Below are 20676 nucleotides of genomic sequence, written 5' to 3'. Positions count from 1 at the left end.
AATGGCTGCATGGGGGGAGACAATGGCTGCATGGGGGGAGACAATGGCTGCATGGGGGGAGACAATGGCTGCATGGGGGGAGACAATGGCTGCATGGGGGGAGACATGGCTGCATGGGGGGAGACATGGCTGCATGGGGGGAGACATGGCTGCATGGGGGGAGACATGGCTGCATGGGGGGGTGACAATGGCTGCATGGGGGGTGACAATGGCTGCATGGGGGGTGACAATGGCTGCATGGGGGGTGACAATGGCTGCATGGGGGGTGACAATGGCTGCATGGGGGGTGACAATGGCTGCATGGGGGGTGACAATGGCTGCATGGGGGGTGACAATGGCTGCATGGGGGAATACAATGGCTGCATGGGGGAATACAATGGCTGCATGGGGGGTGACAATGGCTGCATGGGGGGTGACAATGGCTGCATGGGGGGTGACAATGGCTGCATGGGGGGTGACAATGGCTGCATGGGGGGTGACAATGGCTGCATGGGGGGTGACAATGGCTGCATGGGGGGGTGACAATGGCTGCATGGGGGGAGACAATGGCTGCATGGGGGGAGACAATGGCTGCATATGTGGGGGGACATGGCTGCATTTGGGGACACATTTAAAAAAAAAAGTATCGGTATTCGGTATCGGCGACTACTTGAAAAAAAGTATCGGTACTCGTACTCGGTCCTAAAAAAGTGGTATCGGGACAACCCTAGTATAAATGTGACTGGCAGGGAAGGGGTTAACACTAGGAGGCGATCAAGGGGTAAAGAATGTTACCTAGGGAGCGATTCGAACTGTAGGGGGGAGGGGACTCACAAGGGGAGGAGACCGATCGGTCTCCTCTCACCTAAAAGGACGTGGATCTGTGCACACACACACACACGGTCCTGCTCCGTTACTGGGCAATCGCAGATGCCCGGAGGTCCCCAGTGATGCGGCACGCACACGCCCCCTAGTGGCCCGGGAAAGCAAGGATATCATATGACGCCCGCCCATGACAATAGCCGCACCTACCAGCTGTCATTTGACGGGCAGCAAGTGGTTAAGAAAAAAAGCAATGCAAGCTAAAAATATGTATGTTCATATGCATGTATTCGCGTGTACCATTGCAAAATACCCACCAGGAAAGCACCCTTTTTTTTTTTAACTCAAGCGCTGCCCAAACTATTGGCGCTATATAAAACCTAAATAATAATAATGCAGCGCTTGTTTACACACCTGTGTGTACAGGCTCATTGTAAATTTTGGATACTCATTTTTTTCTTTACAGGGATAGAGAGGTTAGTGTCTATAGATGCAGGGATTTTAGTTTTTGCATGGATTTCCACTTTAATAACCCAGAGAACAGACTAACAAGACTCATGCATAGAAAACATTCTCCCATAACAGCATTTGACCAAGATGATTTGTGATCTTTTTTATGAAAACTACCATTTTTCTCAGAGTCCTTTCTTAAACACTTTATCCATGAAACGCTAGAATAAATCTAAGAGGATTCCTGGATGGTGAAGCCTCAAAAAACACACAGGCTTCCAAGAAAAGACTTCTAAACTAAAACCTTGCGTAGCCAAGAATCCTAGGAAATACCAACCCGCGTGTCGGCCGCAGGCTGGCGAGAGGGACAGATGGACTCCACTCTGCTGTGCTAATCCCTCCTTCTCATTACCCTTTTGTCTTAATCTCCATTCTGTTCTTCATCTGACATCTCTAGGATTCTCTGACCACGCTGTATTAGAAGATCAAAAGTCTAGCAATATATAAATATTGATGGCGAGGTCATAAAGCACATGTAATCCACACTGTGGAAGATTTATTTAAATATATAAAAATAAAGCCTACTGTGGAAAATTAAACTCCAGCCTAATCTAAATGTTGTTGTTTAGAAATGAGAAGCTGGTCAGGTCATTAAACCTTACCAATTAACATTTTAGCTACTTTTACTGCCATTTAGGCCTCATGCACACTGAATATTACAAGTGCTGCGCTTTGGCACATGGACTAATGAACCGTTACTGTTATTATAGACAGACATCGCCTGTTGAATTTATAAAGGTAGACTTTTGTTTTGCTGCGCTTTGGGGTGTCTGGGTTTTTTTTTTTTTGCCTCGAAAAACTAGGGTTGTCACGATACCACTTTTAACGCTTTTAATACACTCACCTGCTCCACGTTCCAGTGACGCGCCGGCCGGGGCTCGGCTCCTCTCCCCCACCCCCCCTCTCCGGCCGGCGTCTTCATTCTAAGTGTGGGCATCCGGCCGTGACAGCTTTCGGCTTCACGGCCGGGCATCCACTGCGCATGTGCGAGCGGCGCTGCGCCATACGATTGGACAGGCGATCGTCTGGGACCTGTCACGTGTCCCAGGCGATCGCCTACAGGGAGGGGCTGCCAAAAGGCGATATGACGTATCGCCTTAGCAGCCTCTCGGCGGAAGGAGGAAGTGGGACAGGAAGTCCCACTCCTCCTGAAGCCCCCACTCCCCCCCCCAAAAAAAATGACATGCCAAATGTGGCATGTAAGGGGAAGAGAAGTGGATCAAGTGGAAGTTTCACTTTTGGGTGGAACTCTGCTTTAATTAACAACCATGCAAGTTGCTAAATGTTGTATCTTCAGTAAATGCAACCATATTGCTACACTTAGAGGCTCCTCTCATTTTTATACTCTGTAGCTCCTGCTGGATTTTTCTTCTAATCCCATTGTGGTGGCAGCCATTTGTGAAAAGACATTTTATGGTTACACAACTTATCACATTGCTATAATCTTTTTATATGTACTATAAACTGAAGGACTTAGAAATGGTTGTGAAACGAATCATTTGAGCTTCCATTATTTCTTATGTGGAAACTTGCTTTGATATACAAAGTGCTTTGGAAGCATATTTCCGGAACAAAATTTGCTCGCAATCCAAGGTTTTACTGTACAAGGGATTAAAGGGTCACTATAGGAATTATTTATTTCCCCTTTAAAATAACAAACATGTTATACTTCACTCCACTGTGCAGTTCATTTTGCACAGAGTGCCCCCGAACCACGTCTTTGGGGGTCCCTCTGCGGCTGTCTCTGGTCCTCCCCGCAAGTACTCACCACATTCATGCGAGAGCTAGGCCCCGCCCCTCTGCACGCTGCGTCATTGGATGTGATTGACAGCAGCGCCAGCCAATGGATGTGATTGCTCTCAATCCATCCGCTCTAGCCAATCAGCGGCCAGGCTGAGCGGTGAAAATCAGGGCAAAATCATGGGTGCGCGGTACACGCCGATACCCGCGCCGAGTTTGAATACTGCGCCGACATATACCGAGCACAGTACACTCGGGTATAGTCGGGCAGTCTCGGCTCCTTCCGCGCTCACGTCCTGGGACGTACAGGACGTCAGCGCGAGAGTTGCCAAAGCCTGCCCGACAATACACGAGTGTACTGCGCTCTGTATATGTCGGCGCAGTATTCAAACTCGGCGCGGGAAACAAGCGGGGAGGACGCCGCAGAAGGACGCCGGACCCGACGAAGAGGACACCCGAAGCCGCAGACGGACGCCAGACCCGACGAGGCCGCCGATAGACACCGCGCAAGACACCAAAACTGTAAGTACAAAAAAAAAAACTTTTTTTCCACAGGATTCGGGGCAACTTTAGGGGCGCGCGGTAAACGCGGGAGCGCGTTATACCGCGATAAATACGGTAAGTTGAACATTTTTTTCGTTTACAACTCCTTTAACCACTTAAGCCCCGGACCAATATGCAGCCTAAAGACCCAAGGTGTTTTTACAGTTCGGGACTGCGTCGCTTTAACAGACAATTGCGCGGTCGTGCGACGTGGCTCCCAAACAAAATTGGCGTCCTTTTTTCCCCACAAATAGAGCTTTCTTTTGGTGGTATTTGATCACATCTGCGGTTTTTAGTTTTTGCGCTATAAACAAAAATAGAGCGACAATTTTGAAAAAAAAGCAATATTTTTTACTTTTTGCTGTAATAAATATCCCCCAAAAACATATATAAAAACATTTTTTTTCCTCAGTTTAGGCCGATACGTATTCTTCTACCTATTTTTAGTAAAAAAAAAAATCGCAATAAGCGTTTATCGATTGGTTTGCGCAAAATTTATAGTGTTTACAAAATAGGGGATAGTTTTATTGCATTTTTATTTTTATTTTATTTTTTACTACTAATGGCGGCGATCAGCAATTTTTTTCGTGACTGCGACATTATGGCGGACACTTCGGACAATTTTGACACATTTTTGGGACCATTGTCATTTTCACAGCAAAAAATGCATTTAAATTGCATTCTTTATTGTGAAAATGACAGTTGCAGTTTGGGAGTTAACCACAGGGGGCGCTGTAGGAGTTAGGGTGCACCTAGTATGTGTTTACAACTGTTTGGGGGTGTGGCTGTAGGAATGACGTCATCGATCGTGTCTTCCCTATAAAGGGAATGACGCGATCGATGCGCCGCCATAGTGAAGGACGGGGAAGCCGTGTTTACACACGGCTCTCCTCGTTCTTCAGCTCCGGGGAGCGATCGCGACGGAGCGGCTATAAACAAATAGCCGCGCCGTGGTCCCGGATCGCTCCCCGAGCGGACCCGACCTCCGCATGTAGCGGGGGGGGTCCCGATCGGACCCCCCACCCGCTAATAGGCGAGGACGTACGTGTACGCCCATGTGCCTGTACGTGCCATATTGTGGACGTATATGTACATGCGGGGGTCGGGAACTGGTTAAGGATGTTAGAAGTTTGGAGCTTTGAATGGAGCCCTAGAGATTTCCCCTGACTTCCTGTCCAGGCTATAGATACACTTTAGGGCCAGTTCACACCAGAATGTGATGCGTTCTGTGCACCGCCTTTGACATGGACTTCAGTTGCGATCTGCAGTGGGCGTCAACGTTAACTTGACATTAAGGCTCCATGCACACTGAAGCTGATAAACTGCAGTTTATTGGCATTTTGGCTTTTTTTTTAAAGCTCATAAACTGAACTCTATGTTAGCCTATGTGCCCATGCACACCTGGGCGTTTAGTGTTCATGAGCTTTGGAGTTTATTGGCTTTTTTCTGAACGCCTGAAATTTGCGTTCAAAGTGCCGTTTTTTGTCAGGAAAAAAAAAAAAAAAACGCAAAACGCTGAAAAACGTATAAAAACACTCAAAAACGCCAGTGCCAGCGTTTTTTAATCCATTGGAAAAAAAAAAAAAGCTACACTGAAAAACGCTGATTAAAGCTATTGCAAAAACGCTAAAAAAAACATTGAAAGGCTCCCTGCAAAGCTACTGGCGTTTTTGTATAGCTTTTATCAGCTTCAGTGTGCATGGAGCCTATTGGTGCAAGTCCGCACTTGCCTCCATCAGATCACACGGTATAGTAGCACCATGTGATCCGGTCCCTGTGAGAAGTAGTGTATGCACTACTTTTGGTGCAGTCCCGCTCAAATTCAGCCCATTCAAATGAATGGGCCAAAATTTCACTGCATGTTAATCACACGGAACGTTGCTGTGCAATTCATGTTGTGAACTTGCCCCTTTAAAGTATTACAATCAGTTATTTCCACAATAAAAAATAAAAAACACCCACAAATATACAGTCTTTTTCCACTCTGCTGTCATGTCATCAGAATTTGACAGTTTTTAAAGTCTTAGAAGAGACTGGACATGTAACCATTGCTGTGTACGGCATGTGCCGGCTGCAGGTGCTGCGTCACCAACCTCTTGAAGAAAATAAATCCTAGAAGTGCTGAAAACTTAAAAGCACTTCAGTGTCACTGGATGTACAGAACAGCCAAGGCCTGAAAGATATAAAAACACCTCTCTGTTCACTTCCGCACCATTGAGCTGCATTGGTCAGTGCTGCCCATCGCAGGTCCAATGCGAGAACAAGACAATTTCCCTCATGGCCATGGCGCCGGACATGGCTGGAATATGTGGGGGGGACATGGCTGGAATATGTGGGGGGGGACACATTTTAAAAAAGTATCGGTATTCGGTATCGGCGAGTACATAAAAAAAAAGTACCGGTACTCGTACTCAGTCCTAAAAAAGTGGTATCGGGACAACCCTAATTAGGACATGTTCAATTTTGCAGAGTGCGGACCGACATGCTCCAATTGCAGTGCAATGCATAGAAATACATGCAGTGCCTTGAAAAAGTATTTATACGCCTTAATTTTCCATATTTTGTCATGTTACAACCAAAAACGTAAATGAAGTGGAATAAAAACGATAAATGTTTTACAAATAAATATCTGAAAAGTGTGGCGAGCATTTGTATTCAGCATCAACCCCCCCAGTCAATACTTTGTAGAACCACCTTTCAATCCAAGTCTTTTTGGGGATGTCTTCACCAGCTTTGCACATCTAGGAGAAAGACATTTTTGCCAATTCTTCTTTGTAAAATAGCGCAAGCTCTGTCAAGATTGGATAGAGTGTCTGAACAGCAATTTTCAAGTCTTGCCCCAGATTCTCAATTGGATTTAGGTCTGGACTTTGACTGGGCCATTCCAACACATGAATAGGCTTTGATCTAAAGGATTCCATTGTAGCTCTGACTGTATGTTTAGGGGTCGGTGTCGTCCTGTCTCAAGTCTGCAGCCTTTAGCCTCATACACACAATTGGATTTTCCGACGGGAATTGCGTGCCGACAGCCTGTTGGCGGAAAATCCAACCGTTTGTATGCTCCATCGGACAATTGTTGTCGGATTTTCTGGAGAGAAATGTTGGATGGCAGGCTTTAAAATGTTCTGTGTACAACAGTTTGTTGTCAGATTTTCCCCATCATGTGTACGCAAGTCCGTCAGACAAAAGTCCAAAGTACAAAACACGAATGCTCGGAATCAATGCTCACTAAACACATTAGCAGAAGGTGCACCAAGGGTGGCGCTAAAGAACTGAAAAACCACGTAGTACATAACTGCGTTCGTGTTTATTGGCAGACAATTCTTTTCCATTTGTATGCAAGACATACAGTATTCCCGGGCAGCGCCCTTCAGACAAAAGTCCTACGCTTTGTCTGCGTAAAATCCGATCGTGTATTAGTATGAGGCTTAAAAAGGTTTTCTTCTAAGATTGCCTTGTATTTGGCTCCATCCATCAACCACAGCTCAAGGAACCCATAGCAAGCTCTGGCAGAACCTGAGGATTACACAGAACCCAGGTTGGGAATGGGCGCTTTAATGTAATGATTTTATAAATATTTTTCCATGGTTCTCATATGTGAGCAATCAGCATGCGCACCAACTTGTTTTGCATTCAAGGAATTCATCCATAAGAGTGCAAAAACAAGTTCCTGTGTTTATATCTATAGAGTAGTCTGCAATACAGGTCTATAGGAGTAGTCTGCAATACAGGTCTATAGGAGTAGTCTGCAATACAGGTCTATAGGAGTAGTCTGCAATACAGGTCTATAGGAGTAGTCTGCAATACAGGTCTATAGGAGTAGTCTGCAATACAGGTCTATAGGAGTAGTCTGCAATACAGGTCCATAGGAGTAGTCTGCAATACAGGTCCATAGGAGTAGTCTGCAATACAGGTCCATAGGAGTAGTCTGCAATACAGGTCCATAGGAGTAGTCTGCAATACAGGTCTATAGGAGTAGTCTGCAATACAGGTCTATAGGAGTAGTCTGCAATACAGGTCTATAGGAGTAGTCTGCAATACAGGTCTATAGGAGTAGTCTGCAATACAGGTCTATAGGAGTAGTCTGCAATACAGGTCTATAAGAGTAGTCTGCAATACAGGTCCATAGGAGTAGTCTGCAATACAGGTCCATAGGAGTAGTCTGCAATACAGGTTGTATAGATTGTACGCTCCAACGAGCAGGGCCCTCTGATCCTTCCTGTATTGTAACTGTAATGTCTTCCCTGATGTTGTATTTTGTATGGCCATGTAACTTTACATAATTTTTTTTTTTTAAATGATGTATGATGGGGTACACGCAAAAAAAAAAAAAGTGGGTGAATAAACCCCAAAAACATCCACTTCAATTTATAGGGGGGTCTACATATAACCAAGGAACAGGAACAAAAATGAATAAAAGTCTCAAATCTTAGTGCCAAAAAAAAAAGATGATAATGGCCCAGATTCTCAATGGCGTAACGACGGCGCAACACCATTTGCGCCATCGTAAGTCCTAATCTGGCCCCGGGTATCTATGCGACTGATTCTTAGAATCAGTTACGCATAGATACCCATTAGATCTGACAGGCGTAAGGCTCTTACGCTGTCCGATCTTAAATGCAATTTTTTTTCCCTCCGCTAGGTGTCGCATCGTCGTTTTCCCCGTCGTCTACGCAAATTAGGTAATTACGCGAGATTCCCGAAACATACGCGCGGTCGACGCTGAGAATTTACGACGTTTCCGTAGCTTAAGCGACGCGTAAAGTTGCCCCTGCTATTATGAGGGGCAACCAATGTTAAAGCGGGGGTTCACCCTATATATATAAAAAAAAAAAAAAAAAAAAAAAAATTTCCCTCTAGCATTAAATCCGGCATAGTAGCGCGAGCTACACTATGCCAGTCTTAATTTTTTTTTCCCCGTACTCACTGTTATAGCGTACATAGAAGATTCCGGGGAATGGGCGTTCCTATGGACAGGGAAGGTGATTGACGGCCGGCCGTGGCACGTCAGGCTTCTCCGGAAATAGCCGAAATAGGCTTAGCTCTTCACGGCGCCTGCGCATAGCCTGTGCGCAGGCGCCGTGAAGAGCCGAGACCTACTCCGGCTGTCTTCGGGGAGCGTGACGTGCCAGAGCCGGCCGTCAATCACCCTCCCTCTTGCTAGGAACGCCCATTCCCCGCGGCAGACGGAATCGTCAATGCACGATATAACCGTGAGTACCGGGATAAAAAAATTAAGACCGGCATAGTGTAGCTCGCGCTACTATGCCGGATTTTATGCTGCATTGTTCTTAAGGAGGGTGAACTACCGCTTTAAGTATGGCCGTCGTTCCCGCGTCGTTTGCGTAAGACGTCCGTGAATGGCGCTGAACGCTATTTACGTTAACGTCTAAGCAAATGACGTCGGGGGCGACGTCATTTAGCGCAATGCACGTCGGGCAATTTACCCGACGGAGCATGCGCAGTACGCTCGGCGCGGGAGCGCGCCCAATTTAAATGGTGCCCGCCCCATTTGAATTGGGCAGGCTTGCGCCGAGCGCTTTTACGATACCTGTAAACTTGCGGCGGGGTAAGTGTTCTGAGAATCAGGCACTAACGCTGTAAACCTGCGGCGGTGTAACGTAAATCACATACGTTACGCTGCCCAGGAGCAACGTAATTGTATGAGAAGCTGGGCCATTGTTGGTTAACAAAGGTGTAACTCAGGATACCGTGGTTGCTGGCAGTGCACTAGACATGCATAGGATATGAAGAGAAGAATGGATAGCTGCACTCCGATGACCATTAAGGTTGTCTTTTATTCAAACGAACAGCAGGTACATCACATCACAGGGGTACAGCAATGGGGTTGCTGTACCCATGTGATGTGATGTACCTGTTGTTCGTTTGAATAAAAGACAACCTTAATGGTCATCGGAGTGCAGCTATCCATTCTTCTCTTCATATCCTATGCATGTCTAGTGCACTGCCAGCAACCACGGTATCCTGAGTTAGTCTATTACTACATAGTTGACCAACCTGGAGCGGTGATCCCTCTCTTTATGCCAACCATGGTGCTGTAATGATTGAAGCGCCAACAGCAGAACACCAGCTATTGCCCCGATAAATTGACCGCGAAAAAACGCTAACCCCCTGCATGTGCAGACATCCCCCCCTCGCCGGGCCTTGGCACAATTTTCTTCCATGCAGCCGGTCCCCGGTGCCAAAAAGGTTGGGGACCACTGATCTAATTCACTCGCCAACATTAGCGGCTGGTAAAGGAAAACCAGCAAACACGCTTTTTCCTTAACAGGATGCAATATTCTGGGTTTTAAATCATAAGCGGTAGAGGATATTCTGGTGGCCAGCTTCTTGGCCCGCTCCTAGGCAACTGGCTAAAAATGCAAGTACTGTGATAGATAGATATAGATAAAAAAAAAATTTGCTGCAATTTGTGTTTATATGCAAAACACTACATGAAAAAAAAGTCCCTGACCCTTTCCAAAAACGCAGAAGTACAAAAATGATGTGCTGGTAAAGAGTTTGGTCATATGACAGCTGTAAATTAATTAGGAAAAAAAGGTTGATTTTTGTTATTATTAAAAAAATTACCGTGCCATCATCGACATACAGAAAGAGAAGAGACTATGTAAATTAAAAAGTGATACGCCGTCGTAAGTCCGAATCTGCGCCGTCGTATCTTTAAGCGTATGCTCAAATTGAGATACGCTTCTCTGTTGCCAAGTCTCCTACGCCGTCGTATCTTATTTACGCTGGCCGTTAGGGGCATGTACGGCGATTTACGCAGAGAATATGCAAATGAGCAAGATACGCCTATTCACAAACGTACGCGCGCCCGTCGCAGTAAGATATGCCTTTTACGTAAGGCGTTTTCAGGCGTAAAGATAAACCACCAAAAAGATGGCGCAGCCAATGTTAAGTATGGACGTCGGGACAGCCGTCGAATTTCACGTCATTTGCGTAATCCGATTCAGAATGGGGATGGGCGTAGGTTACGTTCACGTCGAAAGCATTGACTATTTGCAACGTGATTTTGAGCATGCGTACTGGAATATGTTCACGGACGGTGCATGCGCCGTTCGTTAGGCGCGTCATTTACGTGAGGTCACAATTCATTAGCATACAACACGCCCACTACAGCCTACTTTGAATTTCGCACGCTTACGCCGGCCCATTTACACTACGCCGCCGTAACTTAGGACGCAAGTTTTGTGAATACTGTACTTGCCGGGAGTTCACCCATAACAAAATTTTTTACCCTTAGATTGATGGTCATTTTGTCAAAGGGAATCGGCTAGTTGTTTTAAAATCGAAGCTGTACTTACCGTTTTAGAGAGCGATCTTCTCCGCCGCTTCCGGGTATGGGTCTTGGGGACTGGGCATTCCTATTTTGATTGACAGTCTTCCGACAGGCTTCCGACGGTCGCATCCATCACATCACGAGTAGCCGAAAGAAGTCGAACGTCGGTGCGGCTCTATACTGCGCACCGACGTTCGGCTACTTTCGGAAAATCGTGACGCGATGTATGCGACCGTCGGAAGCCTGTCAATCAAAATAGGAACGCCCAGTCCCGCAGCCCATACCCGGTAGTGGCGGAGAAGATCGCTCTCTAAAACGGTAAGTACTGCTTAGATTTAAAAAAAACTAGCCGATTCCCCTTCACAAAATGAGTATCAATCTAATGTTAACCACTTGAGATCCGCGCTATGGTCGAAAGACGTCCACAGCGCGGCTCTCAAGTGCCGGATGGACGTCCTGTTGTTGTTCCCTGTGTGTGGGAGCCGATGCGAGTGCCTGGCGGCCGTGATGTCCGCCAGACACACGCGATCGTTGGTGACACAGCAGGACGTGGAGCTCTGTGTGTAAACACAGAGCTCCACGTGCTGTCAGGGAGAGGAGACCGATCTGTGTCCCTTTACATAGGGACACAGCATCGGTCACCTCCCCCAGTCAGTCCCCTCCCCCCACACAGTAAGAACACAATGAGGGAATACATTTAACCCTTTCCTCACCCCCTAGTGTTAACCCCTTCACTGCCAGTCACATTTATACAGTAATTAGTGCATTTTTATAGCACTGATCGCTGTATAAATGTGAATGGTCCCAAAACTGTGTCGAAAGTGTCCGATACGTCCGCCGCAATATCGCAGCCCTGACAAAAGATAAAAAATAAATCGCAAATGGCCGCCATTACAAGTAAAAAAAAAAAAAAAAAAAAAATCATAAATCTATCCCCCATTTTGTAGGCGCTATAACTTTTGCGCAAACCAGTCGCTTATTGCGATTTTTTTTTTTTACAAAAATACGTCGAAAAATACGTATCGGCCTTAACTGAGAAAAAAAAAGTTTTTGTTTAAAAAAAAAAAAATGGGATATTTATTATAGCAACAAGTGAAAAATATATATACATTTTTTTAAATTGTCGCTCTTTTTTTGTTTATAGCGCAAAAAATAAAAACTGCAGAGGTGATCAAATACCACCAAAATAAAGCTCTATTTGTGGGGAAAAAAGGACACCAATTTTGTTTGGGAGCCACGTCGCACGACCGCGCAAATGTCAGTTAAAGCGACGCAGTGCCAGAAGCTGAAATTTCGCCTGGGCACGAAGGGGGTTTATGTGCCAAGTAAGCAAGTGGTTAAAAAATGTTAATGTAATTTGAATGCAATAATATAAATGGCTGCATAAATTGTCAGCACTATATGAAATAAAAAAATAAATAAAAAAAAAATGTTGAAAGGAGTGGAATTCGAAGCATCAGCAATATTTGATATAAAGAAGCACATCTCCTATCCAGTCTAATGCTTTTCTCATTGGACATGACCTTGACTTCTCACTACATGTCATTACAATAACGTTCTCTGCCGATATTCCTTCCAGCCATGTGCAAGAAGCAAGTCATCTCTCTTAACATCATCTCCTTTTCTGCCAGACAAATGCAGGCTGGTAAGGTCATCCACATTAGCTGGAACCTGAAAAGCAGGTAAGCAGCCAACAAAGCCGCTATGGATTCACAGATGAGACCTACATTTTTTACTAATGACTGTCATTTGCAGATGTAAAAAATACACGTGCTTGGCTGTACAACAGTAAAACCTAGCAAAATAAGAGAGTGTGTGTGTGATTTTTTTATATAATAAATAATAAAAAAAAAAAAAAAAAAAAAAAAAACACAAAACCAACACTTCCAATTTTGAATTAATGATGTACAATTTTCTGAGCCAATTAAATATTAATAAAGCATAGCTAATTAGATTTTTTTTTTTTTTATGAAAAAAAATAAAAAAAGCATGCTTCCTCAATCGGAGGGTTAACTCAAACATAAACGACCAATGTTTGAGTATTCTGTTCCAATAAAAACCAGTGCTATAGGAAATGGTAACCAGCAGTAATGCCAGCAGGAATTAGCGACATGGCATGCATTAGTGATTAGCGTCACAGCACACAGTCTATTGGTCATATGAGAATGTATTTTTGTTCCGCTGGAATAACAGGCTTCATTTAACAGATCACATGATTTGCCAATTACACATGGCTGCACAGGACCAAAACGAATTCCAAGATGTAGCTAACAAAGATGGAATCCAGCAATAGGGGGGGGGGGGGGGGGAGACAAACAAGCGTGGCATTTACACATACACTACAGGTATTTCCTTCTATAGGATAAGCAAGGGTTTGTTGCGTTATTGCTTGCTGGGAAAATCTGCCCCATTTGCCTTAAAGGAACACTAAAGGGTCGTTTTTTATTAGATCAATTGATTGCTGTAAGCTAGAGCATTTAAATATCACTTGCCTCGTTTTTCCTTTTGACCTCCAAAATACAGTAATCCAGGTTTGAAAATGCCATTTCCTGTCTCTCCTCTTCTTGCTTTCCACCAGCATCTGAGCCATTTTGCATGGTGGAAAGCAGAATGTGCTCACCCCCTCCCTATGACTACCACCCTGCGTGAAGATGCTCTCTTATCCCTCACAGGCATGGGGGCTAAGCCTAATGGGAACTGTAGTTCCCATTAGGCCGTGATGTAGCAAGAATGAATGCGCACCGCAAACCAGGAAATCAGTGAGAATAATGATTCAGGAGTGACGGAGGTGAATAAAACAGCTCGATTTCAACAGGTATCAAACTAGTTATAATGCAAAACATTACTTTTTGCTTTATCAGCTACTGTCAGACTTTAATTTAAGAGGAAAATATTTGTGTTCACAACCCCTTTAATGATCATTGTTGAAAATCTGACCTGTCACAGCAACAAAAATACTGTATAGAGGAAATAGTCCAATAGTGACAGATGTTCCAGTCACAACTGTCAAAGAGAAGTTTCAGCTTACTTTGTAGAGATTCCCTCTTGCCTCCTGTAATGTCTGGGGACAAGAACTTAAAGCGGAGGTTCACCCTTTAAAACATTTTTTGACACTACACAAAGTCGCGCCATCCTACCGACACAAGGCAGGTGTTTTTTGTTTTTTTTTGTCAGCACATACCTGTTAATCCCGATTTTCACCTCACGGCGATCCCGCGGGAGTGGGCGTTCCCAAGCACTGCCTGTGATTGACAGGCTTCCGAACGGCGCATACTGCGCGTCACAGGTTGCCGGAAAAACCCGAACGTCGGGATTAACAGGTATGTGCTGACAAAAAAAAAAAAAAAACGGCCTTGTGTCGGTAGGATGGCGCGACTTTGTGTAGTGTCAAAAAATGTTTTAAAGGGTGAACCTCCGCTTTAAGAAAAAATTTGATAAAAAAAATTTGATAAAAAAAAAAAATTTGATAAAAAAAAAAGCCGGCCTTGAATACATTTAAATTTCAATACTTTATTATTGCAATTGCATTCTACTTTGCCATATATTCCAAAACATAAATGTGTATTTTTAATACTACTTTTCTTTTAGACCACATGGCTCTGCCCCCTTCCAGGTATCTGAACACCTCATACACACATCCAGCTTTCCTGGGACCGGTTTTGGGCATCTCTGAGCACTATGTCTTCTCAATGACTTTAGGCTGAACACGGCCTTAAAGGGTTACTAAAGGAATTTTTTTATTTTTTTAAAACAACATGTCATACTTACCTCCACTGTGCAGTTCGTTTTGCACAGAGTGGCCCCGATCCAGGTCTTCTGGGGTCCCTCGGTGGCTGTCTCCGGTCCTCCCCGCAATTAGTCACCATAGTCATGCGAGAGCTCGCATAGTGGTCACTAAATGCAGGCGCGCTCCCGTGATACAGCGAGTGGCCATAGCCGCTCACTGTATCACTCGGCCCCGCCCCTCGGCGCGCCGCGTCACTGGATGTGATTGACAGCAGTGCCAGCCAATGGCTGCGCTGCTCTCAATCCATCCGCTCTAGCCAATCAGCGGCCAGGCTGAGCAGCGAAGAGGGGGGGGGGCGGCAGCAGCAGATGTTTTTTCACCTTAATGCATAGAAAAACATTTTTCTTTAAAGGAGTTGTAAATGAAAGAAAAATGTCACCTTAATGCAATCTATGCATTAAGGTGAAAAAACATCTGGTGTTGCCCCCCCCGAGCCCCCGTTTTACTTACCTGACCCGTCGAAAGTCCTGTGCAGTCCCGATATCCTTTTCGCCGCTCAGCCTGGCCGCCGATTGGCTAGAGCGGATGGATTGAGAGCAGCGCAGCCATTGGCTGGCGCTGCTGTCAATCACATCCAGTGACACGGCGCGCCGAGGGGCGGGGCCGAGTGATACAGTGAGCGGCTACAGCCGCTCCCTGTATCACGGGAGCGCTCCCACAATTGCTGACCATGCAAAATCTCGCATGACTGTGGTGAGTAATTGAGGGGAGGACCAGAGACAGCCGCAGAGGGACCCCAGAAGACCTGGATCGGGGGCACTCTGTGCAAAACGAACTGCACAGTGGAGGCAACTATAACATGTTTGTTATTTTAAAAGGAACATTTTTTTTTTCCTTTACAACCGCTTTAAAACACAAACCACATTACAAGTTACAGACAGGATCATTATTCCACTCACAATGTACAAAACAAATTAGGTTTACTGCATTATTCGTCACCCCAGAAGATGAACAACATATAAAAAAAAAAAAAAAAAAGAAAATAAATAAGATACCACCGAGTAGATAAATCCATACCTTCCACATGTATACTTAAAGCGGAGGTTCACCCTAAAAAACAACTTTGTACCATGCCATCCAGCATACTAGCGTCAGCTACAGTATGCCTTTATTTTTATTTTTTTCGCTGTCCTCACAGTTTAATCCATTAGTTTCGTTTCAGACTCCCCGCGGGGAAAGGCGTTCCTATGAAGAGGGGAACATGATTGACGGCCGGCTATGGCGCGTCACGCGTTCCGAAAATAGCCGGAGTAGGACTCGGCGCTATACGGCGCCTGCGCACAGACTAGGAGCTGACTGCGCAGGCGCCGTGAAGAGCCAAGTCCTATTTCGGCTATTTTCGGAACGCGTGACGCGCCATAGCCACCGTCAATCATGTTCCCCTCTTCATTGGAACGCCTACTCCCCGCGGGAGTCTGAAACTAATCTAATGGATTAAACTGTGAGTACAGCGATAAAAATAAAATAAAGGCATACTGTAGCTGACGCTAGTATGCTGGATAGCATGGTAGACAAAGAATTTTTTTTTTTAGGGTGAACCCCCGCTTTAAATAGAAAAGCCAAACCAGTTCAGGAACATACTTTACTAAAGGACTCGAAGGTAAACTCTGAAAGAACACATATGTACAGGATGTATATTTTTGGAGTATAGAAGAACCCTTACCAGTGTATGTTGCTGTCGCGTGTACAATTGGGGAAACTTTCCCTAACTTCCTGTCCCAGAGACATGACAGGAAGTTAGACAGAAATTCCTCTTGCTTAGGGAGATTGCCACCAAGGTCAAAGTCTCTGAAAAGCAATCCAAAGATTGTTTTTCAGAGTGCCGAACTACAATGTACAAAGCGACTAATGTGCCACGTGAATGACCGAGTTTGACAGGCCATGCCAACTGTCAACTTGACATGGCATATTAAATTTGCTGTGGCTGCCAGCCATTTTGTAGATTTTAAGTTGGCAGTTGGGAAGTGGGGGGGGGATTGTCTGTAAAACTCTGTGATGGGGACCCAAGAATTGTACCCAGCAATTTCCCCACAGCTTTGTTATGGGAAACTCTGAAATGTTAGATTTCCCCGGTTTCTTTTCTTGGTGATAAAAGACATAAATCTCACCAATAGGAACTCTGCCAGCAACAAAATCCTGACAGAGCGTCTAACCCTTCCCCACGCTATCCAAAACTAAAATGGAGGCACACTTTAGAAGGGACGACATAGGATGAGACTTGAAGGCTGGGGAAGTAATGCTAGCTATAGATGGATTGAAATTCAGCTGGTTCAGCAGGGACTGACTGGCTCGCTGGATTTCAGCCCATCTATGGCCATTGGAGAAGTGTTAATCTAATCCTCTAGAATGGGACCGCTGGTATATTTTCATATGATGAGCTGCAGCGCTTATTAGTGTATTCTGACAGCGGGAGGAGCCCTGCTGTCAGAATACAATAGTGGGGAGGATTCCCCCCATCCACCTTGATTGAGCGGATGGGGGAATCCATTTGTTGTTGTTTTTTTGATCAGCTGGCAATAAAAAAAAAATACAAATACAAAGTCTTCTATTTCCCCTTTCGTGTGTCCTGAAGAAGCGGATCAGCGAAACACGTTGACGCACAGGGGCTCACTCATTTGACATCATGTAACCTATCCAAAACATTAGGCCTTTGTTGGCCATATTTTGTATATATACGTATACACGTTTTTAAAGGCATGTTTCATAAATAAAATTAGAATTTTATTCAATCATTGTGGTCCCATCTGCCTCTAAGATCTGGCCCCTGGATTTCTCCATAAACAGGGAAGGGAAATCCATCTATAGACAGCTACCATTACAGTATGGGGATATAGCTCCGTATCCACCAAATCCTGAAATCATCGCACCCTGCACTCACATGGATCCAAGTCACTTCAAAGTTAAAAACAAAAAAAACAAAACACACCACACACACACTGAAATGGTACGGGTATTCAAAGTGTGAAGAGAGACCTATTCCTCCAAAACGTGAGCCGACAGCATTTTTATTAGTGATTTTAGATCTAAAAGAAACACTTTTAGCCTCTTTTTTTCCTTGATCTAGTAAATGTAAATGAATGAATGAATGAATGAATGAATGAATGAATGAATGGGAAATCACTGAGGGAGGATTTACCAAGTTGTGCATGGCAACCAATCAGATCTTAGCAGTCATTTTCAAAGCTTAACTGAACAAGCTGAAGCTTGATGGGTTACTATGCACAGCTGCTTTAAAGTTTTGGCATTTGATGGCAGAGGCACATCATCATTGACATGAGTGCCCGCTGTCAGCCATCCTGACTACACGCAGGACCATGGGGGGGTCAGCCATCCTGACTACACGCAGGACCATGGGGGGGGGGGGTCATGCAGGATGATAGGGGTCAGCCAACCTTCCTACGTGCAGGACGATGGGGGGGGGGGGGGGGGGGTCAGCCAACCTTCCTACATGCAGGACGATGGGGGGGGGGGGGGCTCAGCCAACCTTCCTACATGCAGGACGATGGGGGGGGGGGGGGTCAGCCAACCTTCCTACATGCAGGACGATTGGGGGGTCAGCCAACCTTCCTACATGCAGGACGATGGGGGGGGGGGGGGGGGTCAGCCAACCTTTCTACATGCAGGAGGATGGGGGGGGGGGGGTCAGCCAACCTTTCTACATGCAGGAAGATGGGGGGGGGGTCAGCCAACCTTCCTACATGCAGGACGATGGGGGGGGGGGGTCAGCCAACCTTTCTACATGCAGGACGATGGGGGGGGGGGTCAGCCAACCTTCCTACATGCAGGACGATGGGGGGGGGGGGGGGGGGTCAGCCAACCTTTCTACATGCAGGACGATGGGGGGGGGGGGTCAGCCAACCTTTCTACATGCAGGACGATGGGGGGGGGGTCAGCCAACCTTTCTACATGCAGGACGATGGGGGGGGGGGGTCAGCCAACCTTTCTACATGCAGGACGATGGGGGGGGGGGGGTCAGCCAACCTTCCTACATGCAGGACGATGGGGGGGGGGGGGGGGGGGGGGGAGGTCAGCCAACCTTCCTACATGCAGGGTGATGGGGGGAGGTCAGCCAACCTTCCTACATGCAGGATGATGGGGGGGGGTGGTCAGCCAACCTTCCTACATGCAGGATGATGGGGGGGGGGTGGTCAGCCAACCTTCCTACATGCAGGGAGATGGGGGGGGTCAGCCAACCTTCCTACATGCAGGGAGATGGGGGGGGGGGGGGTCAGCCAACCTTCCTACATACAAGACGATAGGGGGGAGGCACAGGGGTGACAGGAGGAGGATAGGAAGGAGCGAGTCCTGGAAGACTGATGAAGGATCGGTGGGACTTACCCAGGACACCATCCTCAGGACAGTGTGAGATTGTCTGATAAACGTCTGGGGGTCATGCAGGATGATGGGGGGGGCACAGGGATTATGGGGGGGGGGGGGCACAGGGGTGACAGGAGGAGGATAGGAAGGAGTGAGTCCTGGAAGACTGATGAGGGATCGGTAGGACTTACCCAGGACACCATCCTCAGGACAGTGTGAGGTTGTCTGATAAACGTCTGGGGGTCATGCAGGATGATGGGGGGGGGGGCACAGGGGTGACAGGAGGAGGATAGGAAGGAGTGAGTCCTGGAAGACTGATGAGGGATCGGTGGGACTTACCCAGGACACCATCCTCAGGACAGTGTGAGGTTGTCTGATAAACGTCTGGGGGTCAAAGGCTCCTCCAGCCTTACCGGCTCCATAAGCACCTCCCTCCATTCCGAAGCCGTTCTCTTCCCAGCACGAATGTCCTTGTAGTGATGCCGATGGAGGAGCAGAGATCAGATAATGGCTTCACCGCTCAAGGACAGTCTCTCTGCAGGTGAACAGTGACAGCGATGACCGATCACTACAACAGGCAATGACAGATCGGACGATGGAGATCCGAGGGTGACAGCCCGGGATGCTGTGGGATCAGCTGATGTGATAAGAAAATGCAGCCAAACCCTCCCTCGATCAGAGCCAGTGCGACAGCTACAGGCAAGTGCCGAGTCTGTAGCAGAGCCCCGCGCATGCGCCCTCCGCCCTCCTTCCCAGCTGCCTCAAATAGAAGCATGTGATCCCACTCCCATCCACCACTGCCATCTTGGTCAGAGTCGGCTACTTATCTCCATGGCAACAATAGGAGGAAAAAAGATGGTGGACCCATGTATATAACAACTAGAAAAACGTGTGCTACACTTGTTTTACGAAAGACATACATTTACAATCAATAAAATAACACATACTGTAAAGAGAGGAATCTGTATTCACATGAGAAATCTTCTCAGTTGTAGCTGAGGTGACTCCATGGATCAGTGTCAGGACAAGGTCATCTAGAGTCCAGGGCGAACATGCTAAACTGCGCCACCCCATATGTATTAGCATTATGTGTCAGCAAAACCCCCCCACAAAAACACAGCACTAATCTGCATGCTCACCCCCTAAGCATAAATTAGCCCTCTTCCCAGTACAATCCCCCCTCCCCCCAAATGAAACCCCCCATCTCAGCACAAATCTTTGACCCCCCATCCTCAAAATCCCCCCCAGCTGAAATGCCCCCACACCACCAAAAAAAAAAAAATTCACCCCTAGCATAAATCCACTACCCCTAAAATGTCCTCTCCTGGTACATATCTTCTTCCCCTCACTTCAAATTTCCCAGTCCCAGCACATGTTCCCCCAAATCCCCCCTCCAAGCACAAATCTTCTTCCCCCATCCCCCCTCCCAACACAAATCCATCTAAGAGCCCTTTCACGCTTCCAAAACTAGCGGCGCCTTACCAGCATTTTTTGGGCGCTAGCGGGTCATTTTTAACCCCTGCTAGCAGCTGAATAAAGGGTTAAAAGAGCAGAGGCGCTTCGGTGGCGCTGTCCATTGGTTTCAATGGGAAGGGCGCTTTAGGAGCAGTGTATACACCGCTCCTAAAGCGCCTCGAAGAAGCTGCTTGCATGACTCTTTTTTTTACGTCCTACCAGC

General features: G+C 46.4%; 1 protein-coding gene across 4 annotated transcripts in view; it reads right to left on the bottom strand.

Moving 5' to 3' along the window:
* SYNGR1 (synaptogyrin 1) overlaps nt 1–19770 on the bottom strand; it is a 51802-nt gene extending 32032 nt beyond the window's left edge. For 2 of the 4 annotated variants that reach the window (XM_040359497.1, XM_040359499.1), the window contains exon 1: nt 19020–19076. In XM_040359497.1, the coding sequence (XP_040215431.1) occupies nt 19020–19031 (12 nt within the window). In that variant the 5' untranslated portion in view covers nt 19032–19076. Of the gene's footprint in view, nt 1–19019; nt 19077–19189; nt 19239–19337 lie in introns of those variants that run through there. The other 2 variants (XM_040359501.1, XM_040359498.1) reach the window with 2 other exon arrangements.
* Nucleotides 19771–20676: the final 906 nt, after the last annotated feature.

Source organism: Rana temporaria, chromosome 7 (genome assembly GCF_905171775.1).
Source record: "Rana temporaria chromosome 7, aRanTem1.1, whole genome shotgun sequence".
Taxonomy (NCBI): domain Eukaryota; kingdom Metazoa; phylum Chordata; class Amphibia; order Anura; family Ranidae; genus Rana; species Rana temporaria.
The sequence above is the reverse complement of the archived record's forward strand: the minus strand, read 5'-3'. Positions and strand labels throughout refer to the sequence as shown.